Below are 16,011 nucleotides of genomic sequence, written 5' to 3' on the forward strand. Positions count from 1 at the left end.
ATCAATATAATTAATAAATGTGGAGTTTGCACCATGTAACTGGGCTTTGTGGATAGATATGTTACATAACCTTGGTGTCCTTAAATGTAAGTCTGCACACCCATAGAGAAATATATACTGTGTGTATATTCCCATATATATTTCTACATACACTACCAGTCAAAAGTTTTTGAACAGTAAGATTTTTAATGTTTTTTTTAAAGAAGTCTCTTCTCACCAAGCCTTCATATCAACACTTTTGATCAATTTAAAGCATCTTTGCTAAATAAATGTATTCATTTCTATATATTCTTTCTAAATAATAGTAATTATAATACTGACTCTTTTGATTGGTATAATGCAAAGTAAAATGGTAAATTGCTGATCTTCAGATCTTTCTATTCATCAAAGAATATATACTGCTTACATAAACTGTTTTATAATAATAAATGTTTCTTGAACAGCAAATCAGCTTAGAATGATTTCTGAAGATCATGTGACACTAAAGGCTGGAGTAATGATGCTGAAAATTGATATACATTACATTTTTTAAATACATTCAAATAGAAAAGTTATTTTAAATGGTGAAAATATTTCAAAATTTTACTGTTTTCACTGTACTTTGGATCAAATAAATGCAGGCTTGGAGATCAGAACAGACTTCTTTAAAAAGCATTAAAAAATCATTTAGCTGGTAGTGTATATATCAAAGTATACATAAATACTCATTTTAGTCTTTTAATGTTTATCATCCCAGTAGTGCAATGCCTTACTTCATACACTGTAAAGTTAGGCCACATTTAATTTTTGACAGGAAGTTGTGAGAGATAAAAGTTCATTGTGGTCAACATATACAACATACCAATTGTTCACCTAACAAAGAATTGTACTGAATAGGTTTAACAAATGCTATTTGCAACACAACTGCTTTAGATCACTTTGCACAGAGATTTACAGATGTGCCATTTGCAGTGACCTGTACCCATTCCAGATTCTAAACTGAGTGTGTACACACTGCTTATCCTACAGGAAACTGGATTTGAAAGGCATCTGATTGAACCATATTATTCTAGAGTATCTTCTAATCAAGCTGCACACACCCATCTTGATGTCTTCATTCCTGGCTTACTTCCTTCTGCCCCTCATCATAGTTGGGCACTGACGTCACTGGTTCCCTGAACACAAACACAGCTTATTGCTCTGTTTGGGATCTGGCACGGATAGGCCTGTGGAATCAGCCCACGCTGGAAAGAGAATGCTCCTTTAGGGTGGATATGGAACCTGCAATGTTGGCAGACTCACTTATCGCCCGACACATGCACATACACAGTAAAAAATAACACAACCTTCACACAAACATCTTATTACATGAAGAAACAACTCTTATGAGAGTGGAAAGTGACTTTTGTGAAGCATGTTTATGTAATCAGGGTAAAATGAGGCACGGACATTTAGATGCCAATAGCTTATGCATCATTCATCCACTGAGGCAAGGTTTCAAGGGGGTCCACAATACATGAATACATTTCATTTTTAAAATATATTCGGTCACACTTTATATTAGGTGGCCTTAACTATTATGTACTTACATCAGAAAATAAGTACAATGTACTTAGTGTGGTCATATTGCATTGCAAAGCACTTTTGCTTCTATTAAGGTGGGATATGGGTAAGGTTAGGGACAGGTTTGGTAATATGGGTAGGTTTAAGGGTGTGTTAGGGTGTAAGGGATGGGTCAATAGTGGTAATTACAGAAATTAATTACAAATGTAATTACATATAGGATTTTAAAAATATATAAGTACAACGTAAAAACATGTATGTACACAATAAATACATTGTACCAAATTATTAATTTAAATATAAGTACATAGTACTTAAGGCCACCTAATGTAAAGTGGGACCATATATTCAAATAGAAAAAAACTATTTTAAATAGTAAATATTTTACTGTTTTTGCTGTACTTTGAATCAAATAAATGCAGGCTTGGTGATCAGAAGAGACTTCTTTAAAAAACATTTCAAAGGGTTCAAAAACTTTTGACTGGTAGTGTATAGTTTTGTATGTTTTTTTTATAAAAGTATGTGAGCATTTGAAGTGAAGTAACAAGACAAACTGGGAAGAAACATTTATTCCCCTCATTTGAGGCATAGAGACAGAAAAGGACAAATGTTCACATGTTGCAAGCATGTACTGTACTATATGCCCCTATAGCTATATTTCAAAAATATTGTATTTGTTTCACAGAGATACACGTAACACCTAGCTGAAACTTATGCAACAACTACGAGTAATTGTCCTTATTGTTCACCCTCTGGTTGGCCTAGCTTATCGACCCATATTCGGGTTACAACTGCAGTTTACATTCAGTAAAAAGTATGCTGCTAAGTACATTACATCCACAATCAAAATCCTCAGAAGGATTGGTTCTGAAATATACTGCATGGATAGGATTCCTGCTGTCCATATTTAAGATCATATGTCGCGTTATGTACTTAAATTTCTACACATCTGAAGGATAAACACACAGGCTATGTTTGTAATAGTATACTAGCATACTCATCTTACTATTTCTGCTGTGTTTGTATAGTGTGAACAGTATGCACATTTTCTGGAAAATACTGGATCTCACAATACACTGTTTGACTTGACCTTCTTTCCAGTGTGATTAATAAACCCTTTTTTTTTTCTTTCAGAAATTAATGCACACTTACTTTTAAAATTTTCCAATATAAACAACATACTTTTTCAAACATTTGCTGTAAATATAATGTGAAACAGGATACATTATATTAAAAAAATATATTTTGCAGTATGCAGTACGCTAGTATTCCATTCAGCCCCTGTGTGTAATGATTTCATCCTTGGTGTGTTCAAACAGTGTCAAAACATTTACTAAACTAGATATTGATGGTAAAAGTCATTGTATTTAGGTACACAGTACTGAGTATGCTACATAGCAAGGCGCATGTTTAATATATAATGTTGAAAGATTCTAGTATAGTGTTTTTTCGCTTAAGATTTAATTACTTTGGAATACACATCAGATAATCAGCTCTGATTACTGATACATTGCTATGGTCAGACTTACATAACATCTGAAGTTGAAAAATGACTTGGAATATCTGGCCTGCGTTGTAATTATATCAGATTTTTAGCTTTCCTGTTTACACTGTTTATAGAACGAAAAACTTTGATTTTATCAAAGATGAATTAAGGCCCATTCTGGCATAAAACTGATTGTCTCTCATGGCATTTTGCTCTCTAAATAAAATGCAACCTAAACATGGTCTTACATTTTACTCTCAAGCCGATGGCCTCAACATAACCATGTGGCCAAGTTGTGAGATGTTATCTACGAACCGCTGACCAATCTCTCCCTCACATCAGAGAAACCAAACCATTTGGTTGTGGTTTTATAGATAGCGCAGTGGTCATGGCCTTGTCATTATAATAAGTTCTAAGTGGGTTTCCTGAGAGATAGAGAGGATGAGACGGCTAAAGGCAAAAGGTTGCCGTCTCCTCATTCCTCTCCTACATTCTGGCCCAGATCACACTTCCTGTTCTGTCAACAGGCCTTATCACAGGGTCTTTGTTCACACTAATATCCTGCAAAATAAAAGGCAATGCAAACATACATTGTCTTTATGGTGGGAATTTTTGGTCCACAAATTTGTGATGTTTTGTCTCTGAAAGTTTCCAGTCCAATCCTTCAAGCACACGGAGGTTCCTCAGCAGGGAGCAGGGGACTGCAGGGTGGAGCGTTGCTCAGAGGGCGGAAAGCGAAGATGGATGGATCGTAGGAGTACCGGGGTGCATGACGACCACCACTCAGGTTCTGTAAGAAAAACAAAAAGAGGGTATGAAGGTGACTGCAAGCTAAAGTGGGACAAAACTAGTACAGAACTTTGATTTTTTAGCGAGTGTCTATGAAGTAATACAAAGACTTTAAAGGGTATTTGCCATTTAATGATTCAGAAGGATGCTCATGAGCACCCCTTTGTGGTGGTCTAAACTGAGAGTGGCATTTTCAGGAAGGTCAATTCACTCTATGCACAATCACTTCACATTTATCTAGAGTGGCCACCTCAACTACCGTTGCTGTGCAGTGTATTGAATTTGTGAGAAATTTAAGCACAGAATTAAATATTGAGGATTGGCGCTTATTAAAAATATGACAGAAAGACTACTACCACACTTTGCTATTGAAGAATACTATACTTGAGATTTATGCATAAAGCAGTCCACTTCAATCAGTTTGCCTAATTGTCGGCCCAACCATCATCAATTGGTTGGACACAGATCTTTAAGCTTGTATGCTAGATGTCTCTGGCATCTGTGACTTTACTGTAAGCATATTCACACCCATTTAACTGACCCTGTTCCTTTATCTGAGTTTATGGATATCACAGAGAATTCCTGGATTGCAAAACCCATTTGTGACATATGTAGTTGATTTATTAATTTGTTATATTATTATTTTTAATAGTGTTATATGATTTCTAAAAAGTCTTCTGCTTCTGCTATGTTCCTCTAGTCTAGTGGATCATCACCGTCTTACATTACTAAAATGATCTTCAAAACAAAACCTTAGTAAAAACCAAATGAGCAAAAATCTGAAAAACCCAGAGAAAGGTGGAGTTCCTGTCTTGGGGAATGAAAGAAGAAGTTAATATGTTTCACATATGGCCAGCTAAATCTAGCCTGGCTTCAACTGCACAACTCACAAAGATATATTGGCATGTACCACAAGGTTAAGCTCTTTTCCTGTCAAATAGCCACTCTGTTTGAGGTTTTCAAATCCATCAAGGGGCCAGATCAACACTTCATCAAAATAAAAAGAGGAGGCCTCAGGGTTTCATTGCAGTGCTACATAATTCCATTTACTTTCTACATGCAGCTGTTTTCCATGAATCTCCCTTCAGGAAGCAATGTTCTATGTTTAATCATTTTAAACTGGTTTCATCCATACATTCCTAACAGCAAATGATGAAAACCATCAAATGCAGTTATTTATTTTCAAGTTTTAAATAGCTCTGCAGGACTAAACTGACATATACCTGCAACTGTAGGAAGACAAATTATTATAAACTAATTATAACAAATAGGTCAGACTTTCCGGGTAGATTTTAAGACCACATAATGCTTTTAAAACATTATACTACACACTATACCACTTTTACATGGGAAATAATTAACCCCTCAACCCCTAACATCAGTCTTGTCAACAAATTTGGACCAAAACTCATCCAGGCGATGAGACTGTTTGTCTTCTCTGGCTTCATCCACCAATGACTTTTATCCATCTCTTTTTCTTGTTTCTCAGCCCTCATACTCTCTGGTCATGTCCCAGACCTCAAACCCCCATGATGATTTTCCCTCTTCCCTAACAGGCCCCCAGATAGCCGCTTCCCTCTCCATCTCTTGCTCTCACCTGGAGCGTGGCCAGCAGAGAGACAGGGGCTCTGAGATAAAACAAGGGGCCCAACCACTACATGTGCAGTTGGGAAAGGACAGAAAGGAGAGAGCGAGTGGGAAAAAAGTATTATGATAGAGTTATTTTTGCATATTAGAACTAAAAAATATACCCTACCTGAAGTTTGTGATTATATAGTGTAACACATGTAAGGTTGTAAATACAAGAGCTGCATCTAAAATCACATATTGTCCAAACAGGTACTACATTTGATAAGCAACTTACTTCATAGCTGCTGTTCTATACAGTATGCACGTGTAGTATGAATGCAATCCAATCATTCTACATCCATCATGTGATCTTCAATGCAAGCTGAGTTATTTCACCCCTTTTCACTTTTTTTGAAAGCTGAAAGCTGACTGAATAAGCTTCCCATTGATGTATGGTTTGTTAGGATAGGATAATATTTGGCCAAGATACAACTATTTGAAAATCTGGAAACTAAAGGTGCAAAAAAATCTTAATATTAAGAAAATCGCCTTTAAAGTTGTCCAAATGAAGTTCTTAGCAATGCATGTTACTAATCAAAAATTAAGTTTTGATATATTTAGGAAATTTACAAAATATCTTAATTGAACATGATCTTTACATAATATCCACATATTTTAAAAATTTATAATTTTGACCCATACAATGAATTTTTGGCTATTGCTACAAATATATATGTGCTACTTAAGACTGGTTTTGTGGTCCAGGGTCACAAATATCCAGTGGATGGATACTAGTAAACAATACAAATATTTCTTACCTGCTGTTTCATAAATACCACAGATTCAGACATACTACTCCATAAAGACTTCTCTGTCAATGTGTAACATTGCCTAAAAGCTAAGATATGTGCTAGTCACTAATGGTTCTGTTTCTGTATCATCACAAACATCAGTCTGTATCTTGAAACTATCCAGCAGTCACTCAAAAAAAATGTCTTCTGCCTGCCTTTGAGGTCCTAAAGTGTTAAATATTAAATTGGAAATACAAAACTTGTGTGAGAGGAATCTATACTAAGCATTATGTTTAGCTTAAGACCCTATGACAGTGATATATTTGAAGGATAAATGATATAATATAAAGGATATAATTTTCACAAGTCTGCAACTGGCTTGAATAGATAAATGGATGGAATGAATGAATCAAAATGAGCAAGAAAGGATCGGCAAGTGAGTTTTTTTTACTTAATCAGTCACTTATATAGGTGCACCTTTTATTTTAACTGAGCTGTGACCATCATTACACATTTTTTAAAGATTTACATTAATGATGCATTATTTTTTTAAATGTGATGTAAACAATGCTTTAAAAAAGCATGTCCACATTATTAGATATCGATGTGACTTATAACAAGTATTTCTATTTTTTATAGCCTAGATAGGGTCACAGGGAGTGCTAGAGCCAACCATATCTTGCAGCAAAAATATATCATTATAACCCTACAAATATATCATGGTGTCGATTGCTTGTTCCAAGCATAATGTATGTTTGATGCTTTCCCGTGTGACTTTAAGCCAGAAACAACCTCATAAACACAACTGTATACTTTTATAAGTAAACTAAAAAAAGTTAAAATGAGAACAGGGACTTTCTCCTCCTCATTTTAGTACACTGCACACCACACCATTGCATTACCAAAAGAATCTAAAATTATACTGAAATTAAAATTTGAAAATAATATTAAAATTGTACATTTGAAAACACTAAACTAAAACACGCTTTGGCCAAAAATATTCGAAAAGGAAAATAAATAGATAGACTGAAAGCAACAGAGGATGTGACCACCCAAGCAGGATTATTTTGAGCGTGTCTGATCAAATAGATACATATATACATAATAGATACATAATAGATACAATAGATACATAGTACATAATATGACAATATAGAGTCAACAATCAAGGACAAAAGGTAAAGGAAAAGAGAGTGGGAAAGCAAAGAGAGTGGGAAGAGTGAAAGAAAGTTGAAAACAACAACAAAGCGGAGGAGTGAAGTGATGAACATCTTTCTCTCTATGACTGTAGATCCTGCAACAGCCGGCACTCTATAAATGGAAAATGACTTCATCCTTACACACACTTCCTTCTCCTTCTCCTTTTTCATCCCTATCTCCTCTCCTCGCCTCTTTCCATTAATCTCATAAAAATGGTCATCCAATCTCCTGCAGATGAAATGGAGGTTTCTGGATGTTCAGTAGAGAGAAAGAAAAATCCGCAACAATTATTTTGCAAATACAATATTCTGCAGGAGGCAAAATATGCATTTCAGGAAGATAAAAGAATATGTTTTTTTTTAATGATAACATTTTAGCGCTGCAAAATTCTGTAAATATGAGAATACTGTGGTACTTAAATGTTACCAAAAGGTATTTCAAAGAATACAATAGTATTCCCATCTTTTTATTCTTTTTTTTTTTTTTTTGTAAGGGGCCCCTAAGAGGTGACACAGATTGTGTTTCTAATTCATTTCTCTGACTCCAGCAGCCTGGTCTGCAGCCAGGGTTGCCCAAGAGTGTTCCTGTTCCTGTGCCAGGAGGAGGCAAGCAGGAGTCACTGTTCTGCAGTCCATTAGGTACCGAGCTCATAATGACGTCACACGCTGGCATCATTGAGTTCAGGCCTTCTGGACCAGTGTGATGAGTGCCAAAAAACACCCGGGGTCCACGGCCGTGGCTATGAGGGTCAGCGGGTGCACTTTGGCCAGGTTCCAGCGTATCGCCGAAACAAGGCATGCTCACATGTCAGTGTTTTACAAAGCAGTCCAACCACTTTCATTCAAAGAAATCATGCTACTGTACTGTTTGATCAGATAAACCTGATCCAAGACTAGAATTAGAAAAAACATTTCTAAAGAATTTACTATTTGCATAAACTTATCTGTATATAAAATGGCAGCTAAACAAACAATCCTTCAGTTTTCTAACAAACTGTAAACAGTGACCCTAAAAAAAGATTTATATACTTATAGTTGAATGTCCTTGCATTAGATAACAAATATATATATTCAAATATTGCTGTTCAAAAGTTTGGTATCAGTAAGACTTTTTTTTAAAGTAGTCTCTTACGCACATCCAGACTGCATTTATTTGATCAAAAATACAGAAAAAACAGTAATACTGCAAAATGTTATTACAAAATAAAACAATGGTTTCTATTTTAATATACATCAATATATATATATATATATATATATATATTTTTTTTTTTTTTTTTTTTTTTTTCTTTTTTTTTCCTGTGATGCAAAAATGAATTTTCATCAGCCATTACTCTGGTCTGCAGTATCACATGATCCTTCAGAAATCATTCTAATATGCTGATTTATTATTAGAGTTATCTATGTTGGCAACTTTTGTGCAACCAAATATTTTTTGGAACCTGTGATACTTTTTCAGGATTCTTTGATGAATAAAAAGTAAAATAGAATCCAAATATAATTTTTTTCTTACAATATGGGTCTTTACTATCCCTTTTATCAATTTAACACATGCTTGCTGAATAAAATATTACTTTCTTTCAAAGAGAGAAAGAAAGAAAAATAATTACCCTAAACTTCAAATGAAGTGTTTATTGTTACAAAAGTTTTCCATTTTAAATAAAGGCTGTTCTTTTTAATGTTTTATTTATTAAAGAATCTTGAAAAAAGTATTACAGGTTCCAAAAAAAATATTAAGCAGCACAACTGTTTCCAACACTGATAATAAATCTGCATATTAGAATGATTTCTGAAGGATCATGTGACACTGAAAACTGGAGTAATGATGCTGAAAATCACAGCATCAGCTTTGTATCACAGGAATAAATTATATTTTAAAGTATAGTAAAAATAGAAATCCACTTTTTTAAAATGGCATTACCTTTCACAATATTACAGTTTTTTCTGCATTTTTAATCAAACAAATGCAGCCTTGATGAGAAGAAAAGTCTCCTTTAAAAAGCATTAAAAATCTTACTAATCCCAAACTTTCGAACTTTACACACACACACACACACACACACACACACACACACACACACACACACACATACATACATATATATATATATATATATATATTATCCCTGGTAGCTTGGAGTAGTCCAATGCATTAACTATTAACATGTTCTACAAGACACCAGATAGTGTCCAAATACATTTTTGAATTGCATGTATTTATTGTTTATAATTATTTTTTGTCAAATTTTATTTTTGAAAAGTGTGCTTGTGCAATCATTCTTTACAATAAATGACACTTTGTTTTTTTGTTATTTAATGCAATGACATTCATAAACTTTTAAGTGTGGTTTAAGTGTCTAAATACACTTACCCGAATCTTGATAGTCCTTGTTTTCCCTCCACAGTTCTTTTTTAGAAGCATTTTCTGAAACAAAAAGCAGAAAGGAGAAATTGTGGTTCAAAAGACTGACATAAACCTTCCATAAGTCTATGCAAAGCCAAACTCCACACAAAAGCACACAATAAGGAACCAGTTTTTATATTGTCAGTATAAACATTTACTGCTTTTTTGCCCTTGAGCTGTTCTGGAAGAGCCCTGGAAGCTCTGGGCCACTGTGGCTACCAAAACTAATGAGTCTTTTATGTAACAGAGCAAAACATCCTGTGGGCCACCCCCTCCGGACAACCATGGAAATCTGTTTGCTTTCCTTACCCAGAACTCAGTACTGTCAGTGCTAAATTGAGGCCTGGTGACTCAAGCTCAGAGGTTAACTGTGTTTCTTTACAGTTCATTTTTAAAAAAGTGTACATAGGACAAAAAAAAAGATCTTCAAAGACTACAAAATGTTTATGATTTAATTTTTTTTTTCTTTTGTAGAACAAGAAAGGGGATGTTTACAAGAATGTTCAGGCTGTATCAAGGACCAAGGCGGTCAACGAACAAAAGGCAATTAATAAAAGTAGTCCAAAAAAAAATAAGTCACTGATTATCTTGAACTTCAAATCCCATTCAGTCTGAATGGTTTTGTTTTGTGGAAAAAAATTAGCATGAACATACTGCAAAACATTCTTTTCTTTTCCACAAAAGAAAGAATGTCATACACAATGACATGACAACCCATCATTAATGAGGATGGAAATAATCCTCTGTTTCTTTAAAAACATCATATTACAAACAAGGTTTTCCATTACAGTAAAAACAACCAGCGTGCTTCAAAGCTTGCATGTACTGGTAATAATAAATCTATGAGAAAAAACCTATAGGAAGATTAATGCACATTTCAAGCAGTGTCTTTGTTCTACGAGGGAAAATCCCAGTAAAAAAAAAAAAAAAAACAGGAATTGTCAAATTTGTCCAGATCTGCGTGACTGGAAGGCAGCCATGGTTAAAGCCCAAGTGGAGTTTGAAATGAGCTCGGCCTCATTTCAAAGTTCCCAAAAAAGGAGATAATGTTTGTCAAGCTCACTCAACTATGGAGGGCAGCATTTAGACATCTGTCAGACAAACCATTCATTTCACTCAAACAATAGCTGGACCCCTCCGTTTGAGATATAAGTAACTGCATATGTGCAGGAATGGATTAGTTGGTAAGGATTAATAATGAAAAGCTAACACAACTCTTGGCCAAACGTAGCAGAGCATATTAACATAACAGCTGTCATATATAATTAAACTTGCAATATGTAGTGGAGTAAGGCTGGACGTGGATTATTTCATTTTTTGTGTGTTATTAATCTTTTTTTTTTTTTTGTTAAAAATCGATTTGATTTTTTAAAATAAAAGCATATGAGCTTGTAGCAGCTAACGTGAATAGTCTCCCATATTGTTTTTCCATCAACACCTCCCATTCCACTTGACCAAGCACACACACACAAACAGTGCACTCCAAGTGTCATATGGTCTTCACAGCCATATTCATTTTGCTCCTCTCTCTGTTCTCGCCTTTTTGCTCTTTCTTTCTCCATGTATTCTTTTTTACACTCCGCACAATCTGGCCTGTATATTTGAACACCTGAAGACAAAACTACTAGGTTTACTTGTCCTACTTTCCTGTTTTCATTCACAGATTCACTCTATTGGGCTTTTGTTTAAAGTGAGAGAGGGGGGCTGACATCTGTCATCCTCTCTTTCTCTCCGGAGGTGGACAAAGCCCTGGAGCACATGGAGTAGTCTTAGTAAGTATAGTTGTGTGCATTTGCCTAGCATTGTTTTCAAACTTAGCCATTGAGTTAACATGGACTATTGGTCTGAAATCTGAATAGTATTTTGATGAGATTTTACACCAGAAAGTAATCCAAAAAGGCTCTTTGGAATTAAAGTATTTAAGAAATCTTTTCTTTCCCCTAAGACATTTTCACAATGACTGGTCCCAAGTTTTTTTTTGGTGGCTGTATGAAGCAGAGTAGCCAGAGTTTACTGTACTTTTGGGAAAAAAAAAAAAAAAAAACTGTTGCTATAGGTAGAAAAATGTATCTATTGTTTTAGAATTTAAAATCTAAACTTTTGCTAAATGTTCTGCTTAATTGTAAAAGAAAATGCTACTTAATCTACTACTTTGTTTCTAATGCAATGATATTAAAACATTGCAAATTATGACTCTATGAATCTCTAATGACCCTTTTGTATAATATAATATAATATAATATAAATATTTTAAATATTTTAAACTTTTTAAAATATGAACCATCACTTCCAGCCAACTGTCCTATGAGTAAACATCAGCAAGTTGTGAAACTTGATGTAAACGTGTGACGTAAGCACAGTCTTCTATACTTGCATTGTGCTTCACAATGAGCTAATGTTTACATCAATAGTATTTTTTCTCACACACATTTATCGCTTCTCTTCGTTGAGTGAATTTAACCATCTTCCACATCGATTTCAGCCTTTTTCCTGAAATATGTGAGTAAATGTGAGTCATCTCTTGCAAAATCACAAAGTTTCTTGGATAAGTAAGAACTTTGGTGAAAATAAGTGTTTCCGTACCTGCTGCATTTTCTCCAGGTCCAAGCTGGGGCGACCGGGTTCTCCTGTGTAAGCAGGCCGGTGCCGCCAGTAAGGCATGGAAGGTTGTTCAAAGTGGCTGAGAATGATAGGCCGGACAGGGAGGCGGGCTGGGGTGTGGGAAGGCTTGAGAGCTCGAGGAGGGGAAGAGCTGAAGAGAACAGGGCTGGGAGAGGTGGCGCTCAAGCGGGGACCAGTCGACGACTCATTTGGCCCACACAGGTCCTTCACCTCCTCGTCACTCGACGCGCTGCTCATGTCTCCATGTCTGTGCCACTTTCGGTTTCCTTCGGTTGTCGTGGCTCCTGCGATGCGCTCCAGCTCCTCTTCAGAACTGTGACGGTCCAAGATTGGGTCCAGGAGTAAACGGAGACGGCGTAAGTGGGCGGGAGAAAGAATGCCCTGATTGTGCTGTTGGCTAGTGGCTAGAGGGGTCAAGGCACAGTTCCGCCGGCGCTCTGCAGGGGGTGTAATATAGCAGAATGATGTCATTTAGCAAAACGTAAACTTAAAATACACTTAAAGAAGTAGTTCACTTCTAAACATATATTCTTCAGTTGTAAAGAAATTATGTTTGTTGAGAAAAACATTTCAGGAATTTTCTCCGTATAGTGGACTTCTATGGTGCCCGCAAGTTTGAACGTCCAAAATGCAGTTTAAATGCAGCTTCAAAGGGTTCTAAACAATCCCAGATGAGGAATAAGGGTCTTATCTAGCGAAATGATTGGTCATTTAAAAAAATAAAATAAAATTATATACTTTTTAACCTTAAATGCTCATCTGGTCTAGCGCTGCCATGCGCATGTGTACTCTTTATTATCTGGGTCAATACGTTTAGGGTATGTCGAAAAACTCCCATCTCATTTTCTCCTCCAACTTTAAAATCATCTTACATCGCTGCAGAAGTACTGAAAATGCAAAGAAGGTTAAACACATTTACAAAAAAAAAGGTAAAACAGCGATGAAGGTACCCTAACTGTATTGACCCGGATTAACAGAGTACCTATGCGCATGACAGAGCTAGACAAGACAAGCATTTGAGATTAAAAACTATATAATTTTTTTTTGTTGTTGTTGTTGTTGTTATTTTTTAGAAAATGGCTGATCGTTTCGCTGGATAAGACCCTTATTCCTTGGCCAGGATCGTTTAGAGCCCTTTGAGACTGCAATGAAACTGTATTTTGAACGTTCAATTTTGTTTCATTTAATTTTCTTTAATTTGCACGTGTTGTTGCAATCTGTTTGACTGATATGTATATTGACATGTCCACTAAATATGAAAATCTCATTATTTACATTATTTTTCTCACACACATATTGTTTAACTTCAAAAGACATTGATTCTTCTACCTCAACTGTGAAAAATGTCATGTCCATTTTGCATGTTTTTTGAAGTGGCAACTTTGAGGAACCCCTCCATTTGCATTATATGGACTCACAGACATGAATTATTTTTGAAAAAAATCTCATTTTGTGTTCCACTGCAGAAGGTAAGTCATATACATCTGGAATAAGGGTGTGTAAACGATTACAGAATTTTCATTTTTGGGTGGAGTATTCCTTCAATGATGACAACCAATCACCGTCAGGGGTTTGGTGTTGTGGACTTTCCTACTGGTGCTGGGATGTGAGGGAGGCGGAGCGAAAGTCCACAACACCAAACCCCTGACGCTGATTGGTTGGAACACTGTTTGTTTATGTGTGGAAAGGTTGGTAGTGCCGATTGTTTTTTTGGCATATCTCGGACCCTAGGCTGACCAGAGAGACGCGGTTTTTTCACAGACAATTTATGGGGCACGCAGCGAGCGGATCGTGATGAAAGGTCAGCTGAATTTGACACTTTATGTTTCAGGCTAGAAATCGCTGATACAACCTTTAACTTATGTAAATGTATTATCTATGTAATATTTATCAATTAGTTGTTGAAGCCCTGTATGCTATAGAAATATGCATTTGGCAAAACACACACCTCTGTCAATCTGTGCCAACTCTTGGTTTTCACCTTCTGAGTCTTCACTCTCCCCCCCTTCCTCACTGCCATGGTAGGAAATCTGTTTCAAAAGCAAAGGCAAAGGTCAGACAAACCTGAATCATCATGATACAAACAAGAATACTCAGACTGTCACACCCCAGAGCTTATACAAGTAAATGGAAAGTGTTTTTCATGCTTCTGTATTCCAGTTTAGTAGCACACAAGCATTGCTAACAGTTGAGCAACTTCTTGGGAAATCCTTTAATAAGGGTAATATAATATGCAGTGCTGAATGTTTCTTGCAAACAATTCAACCTAAACAAAGGCATAATCAATTTACTTAGAAATGTCTTGCAATTTCTAAAGAAAATGTTTGTGATGATTAGTAACAGTCACCTTTAATATGCAAGGGTGACGTGGGTGGTTGCCAGAGCGATGCTATGTGGTTGCTAAAGTATTTTGAGTGTTTTTAGCATGTTATGCTTTGGTTGCTACTAGCATTTTCAAAGTGGCCCAGTCATAAAAGCCCACCCTCAAATGTTTACGAGATTCTGTTTCCAAGATATGCAAACCTATGGGATTTTGGCCTGTTTTGTCACCTGCCTGCTGAAAACGTAAAGTCTGATTGTTTAAAAAGTAATAAAACACCTCAATAATCTATATGAATCATTCCACACATTGCACAAACAATGTGTGATACGTCAAAGTTTAATATCCAGTATGAGCAATATTTACAGTGATGCCTGCCTTAGAGAACAGCACTAACGACTCAGATTTACACCTCAACTGAGATAAAAGGTGTGATTAGATTAGAATGTGTGATAAAATGGAAAAGATGTGTTCACTTGCCAAATGAAATGTATTTCAATTTAACTTTAGCATGTAGATTTCCTTGTTGATTTGCCTTGTCTGAGTGGAGATCCGAAAGTGTGAAAAGAAGAAACAGAGCATGAGGTTAAGAGAAGTAAAAACAAGAGGCACACCCAATACCACAACACCAATTGCTATGACAGCTTAGTTGAGCCCAACTGCAAATTCATTTAGACAAGATTATCTAAAGAGCAAACAGTCTATCAGCGAATAAGAGAATAGACCAGAGAGAAAACCCGACAGATTGCACCAGTAAAGAGTTAAGTAACACAGTGCACGGTAATTACCTTGTCCAAGCCCAGCTAACCAGCTGCCATCTGTTCTCAAGTACACACACACACACACACACCCCACTTCTCTTCTCATCTCTTTCGCCTTTCACTAAGCAAACAGTGAGAGAAACTGAATGACTCAAATGTGTCACTCTTTCTCACATGCACTAGGATCTCACGGCAGCTCAGGGCCCCCAGAAGAGCCATTTCCACTGACTGAAATCCAGTCTGTCTCGAATCTCAAAGTCACCACAAATTACCATTCCTCACCACTAAAACCCCTGCCAGACAGTTTTTTCATCTGTAAGAAGCTGTACTCTAGGTTTTCATTTAGTATTACATACTTAGAAACTACTGCCAATTACACACTGTATTCGAGAGCGTTACACAAGTTTTGTGTGTGATAACCATACAAATAAATATGCCCTTATTGTTCAATGTGTGTACAGAACACACAAGTCAATCCCACTAGGAGAAAAAAAATTGTCTGTTTAGTTTGGTTTTGTCACAACCAGA

At 35.9% G+C, this 16,011-nt stretch overlaps 1 protein-coding gene across 1 annotated transcript; it reads right to left on the minus strand.

The window, feature by feature from the left end:
* Window positions 1–2,093: 2,093 nt before the first annotated feature.
* LOC141295373 (uncharacterized) lies at window positions 2,094–15,702 on the minus strand. The gene is made up of 5 exons (XM_073826581.1): window positions 15,658–15,702; window positions 14,351–14,432; window positions 12,364–12,839; window positions 9,748–9,801; window positions 2,094–3,818 (listed from the first exon to the last, which is right to left on the minus strand). The coding sequence occupies exons 1-5, from the start codon at window positions 15,700–15,702 to the stop codon at window positions 3,693–3,695; spliced, it is 783 nt and encodes a 260-aa protein (XP_073682682.1). The 3' UTR covers window positions 2,094–3,692.
* Window positions 15,703–16,011: the final 309 nt, after the last annotated feature.

Source organism: Garra rufa, chromosome 21, assembly GCF_049309525.1.
Source record: "Garra rufa chromosome 21, GarRuf1.0, whole genome shotgun sequence".
In the NCBI taxonomy this organism is placed as follows: domain Eukaryota; kingdom Metazoa; phylum Chordata; class Actinopteri; order Cypriniformes; family Cyprinidae; genus Garra; species Garra rufa.

Excerpts from the sequence above, each read along its gene's own strand:
- LOC141295373 (XM_073826581.1), bottom strand. The coding sequence starts at position 15,702 with ATGGCTCTTCTGGGGGCCCTGAGCTGCCGTGAGATCCTAGTGCAT. Across the intron at positions 9,802-12,363 it reads ACCTGGAGAAAATGCAGCAG|AAAATGCTTCTAAAAAAGAA; the intron begins GTACGGAAACAC and ends TTTTTGTTTCAG. Across the intron at positions 3,819-9,747 it reads CAAGGACTATCAAGATTCGG|AACCTGAGTGGTGGTCGTCA; the intron begins GTAAGTGTATTT and ends TTTTTCTTACAG.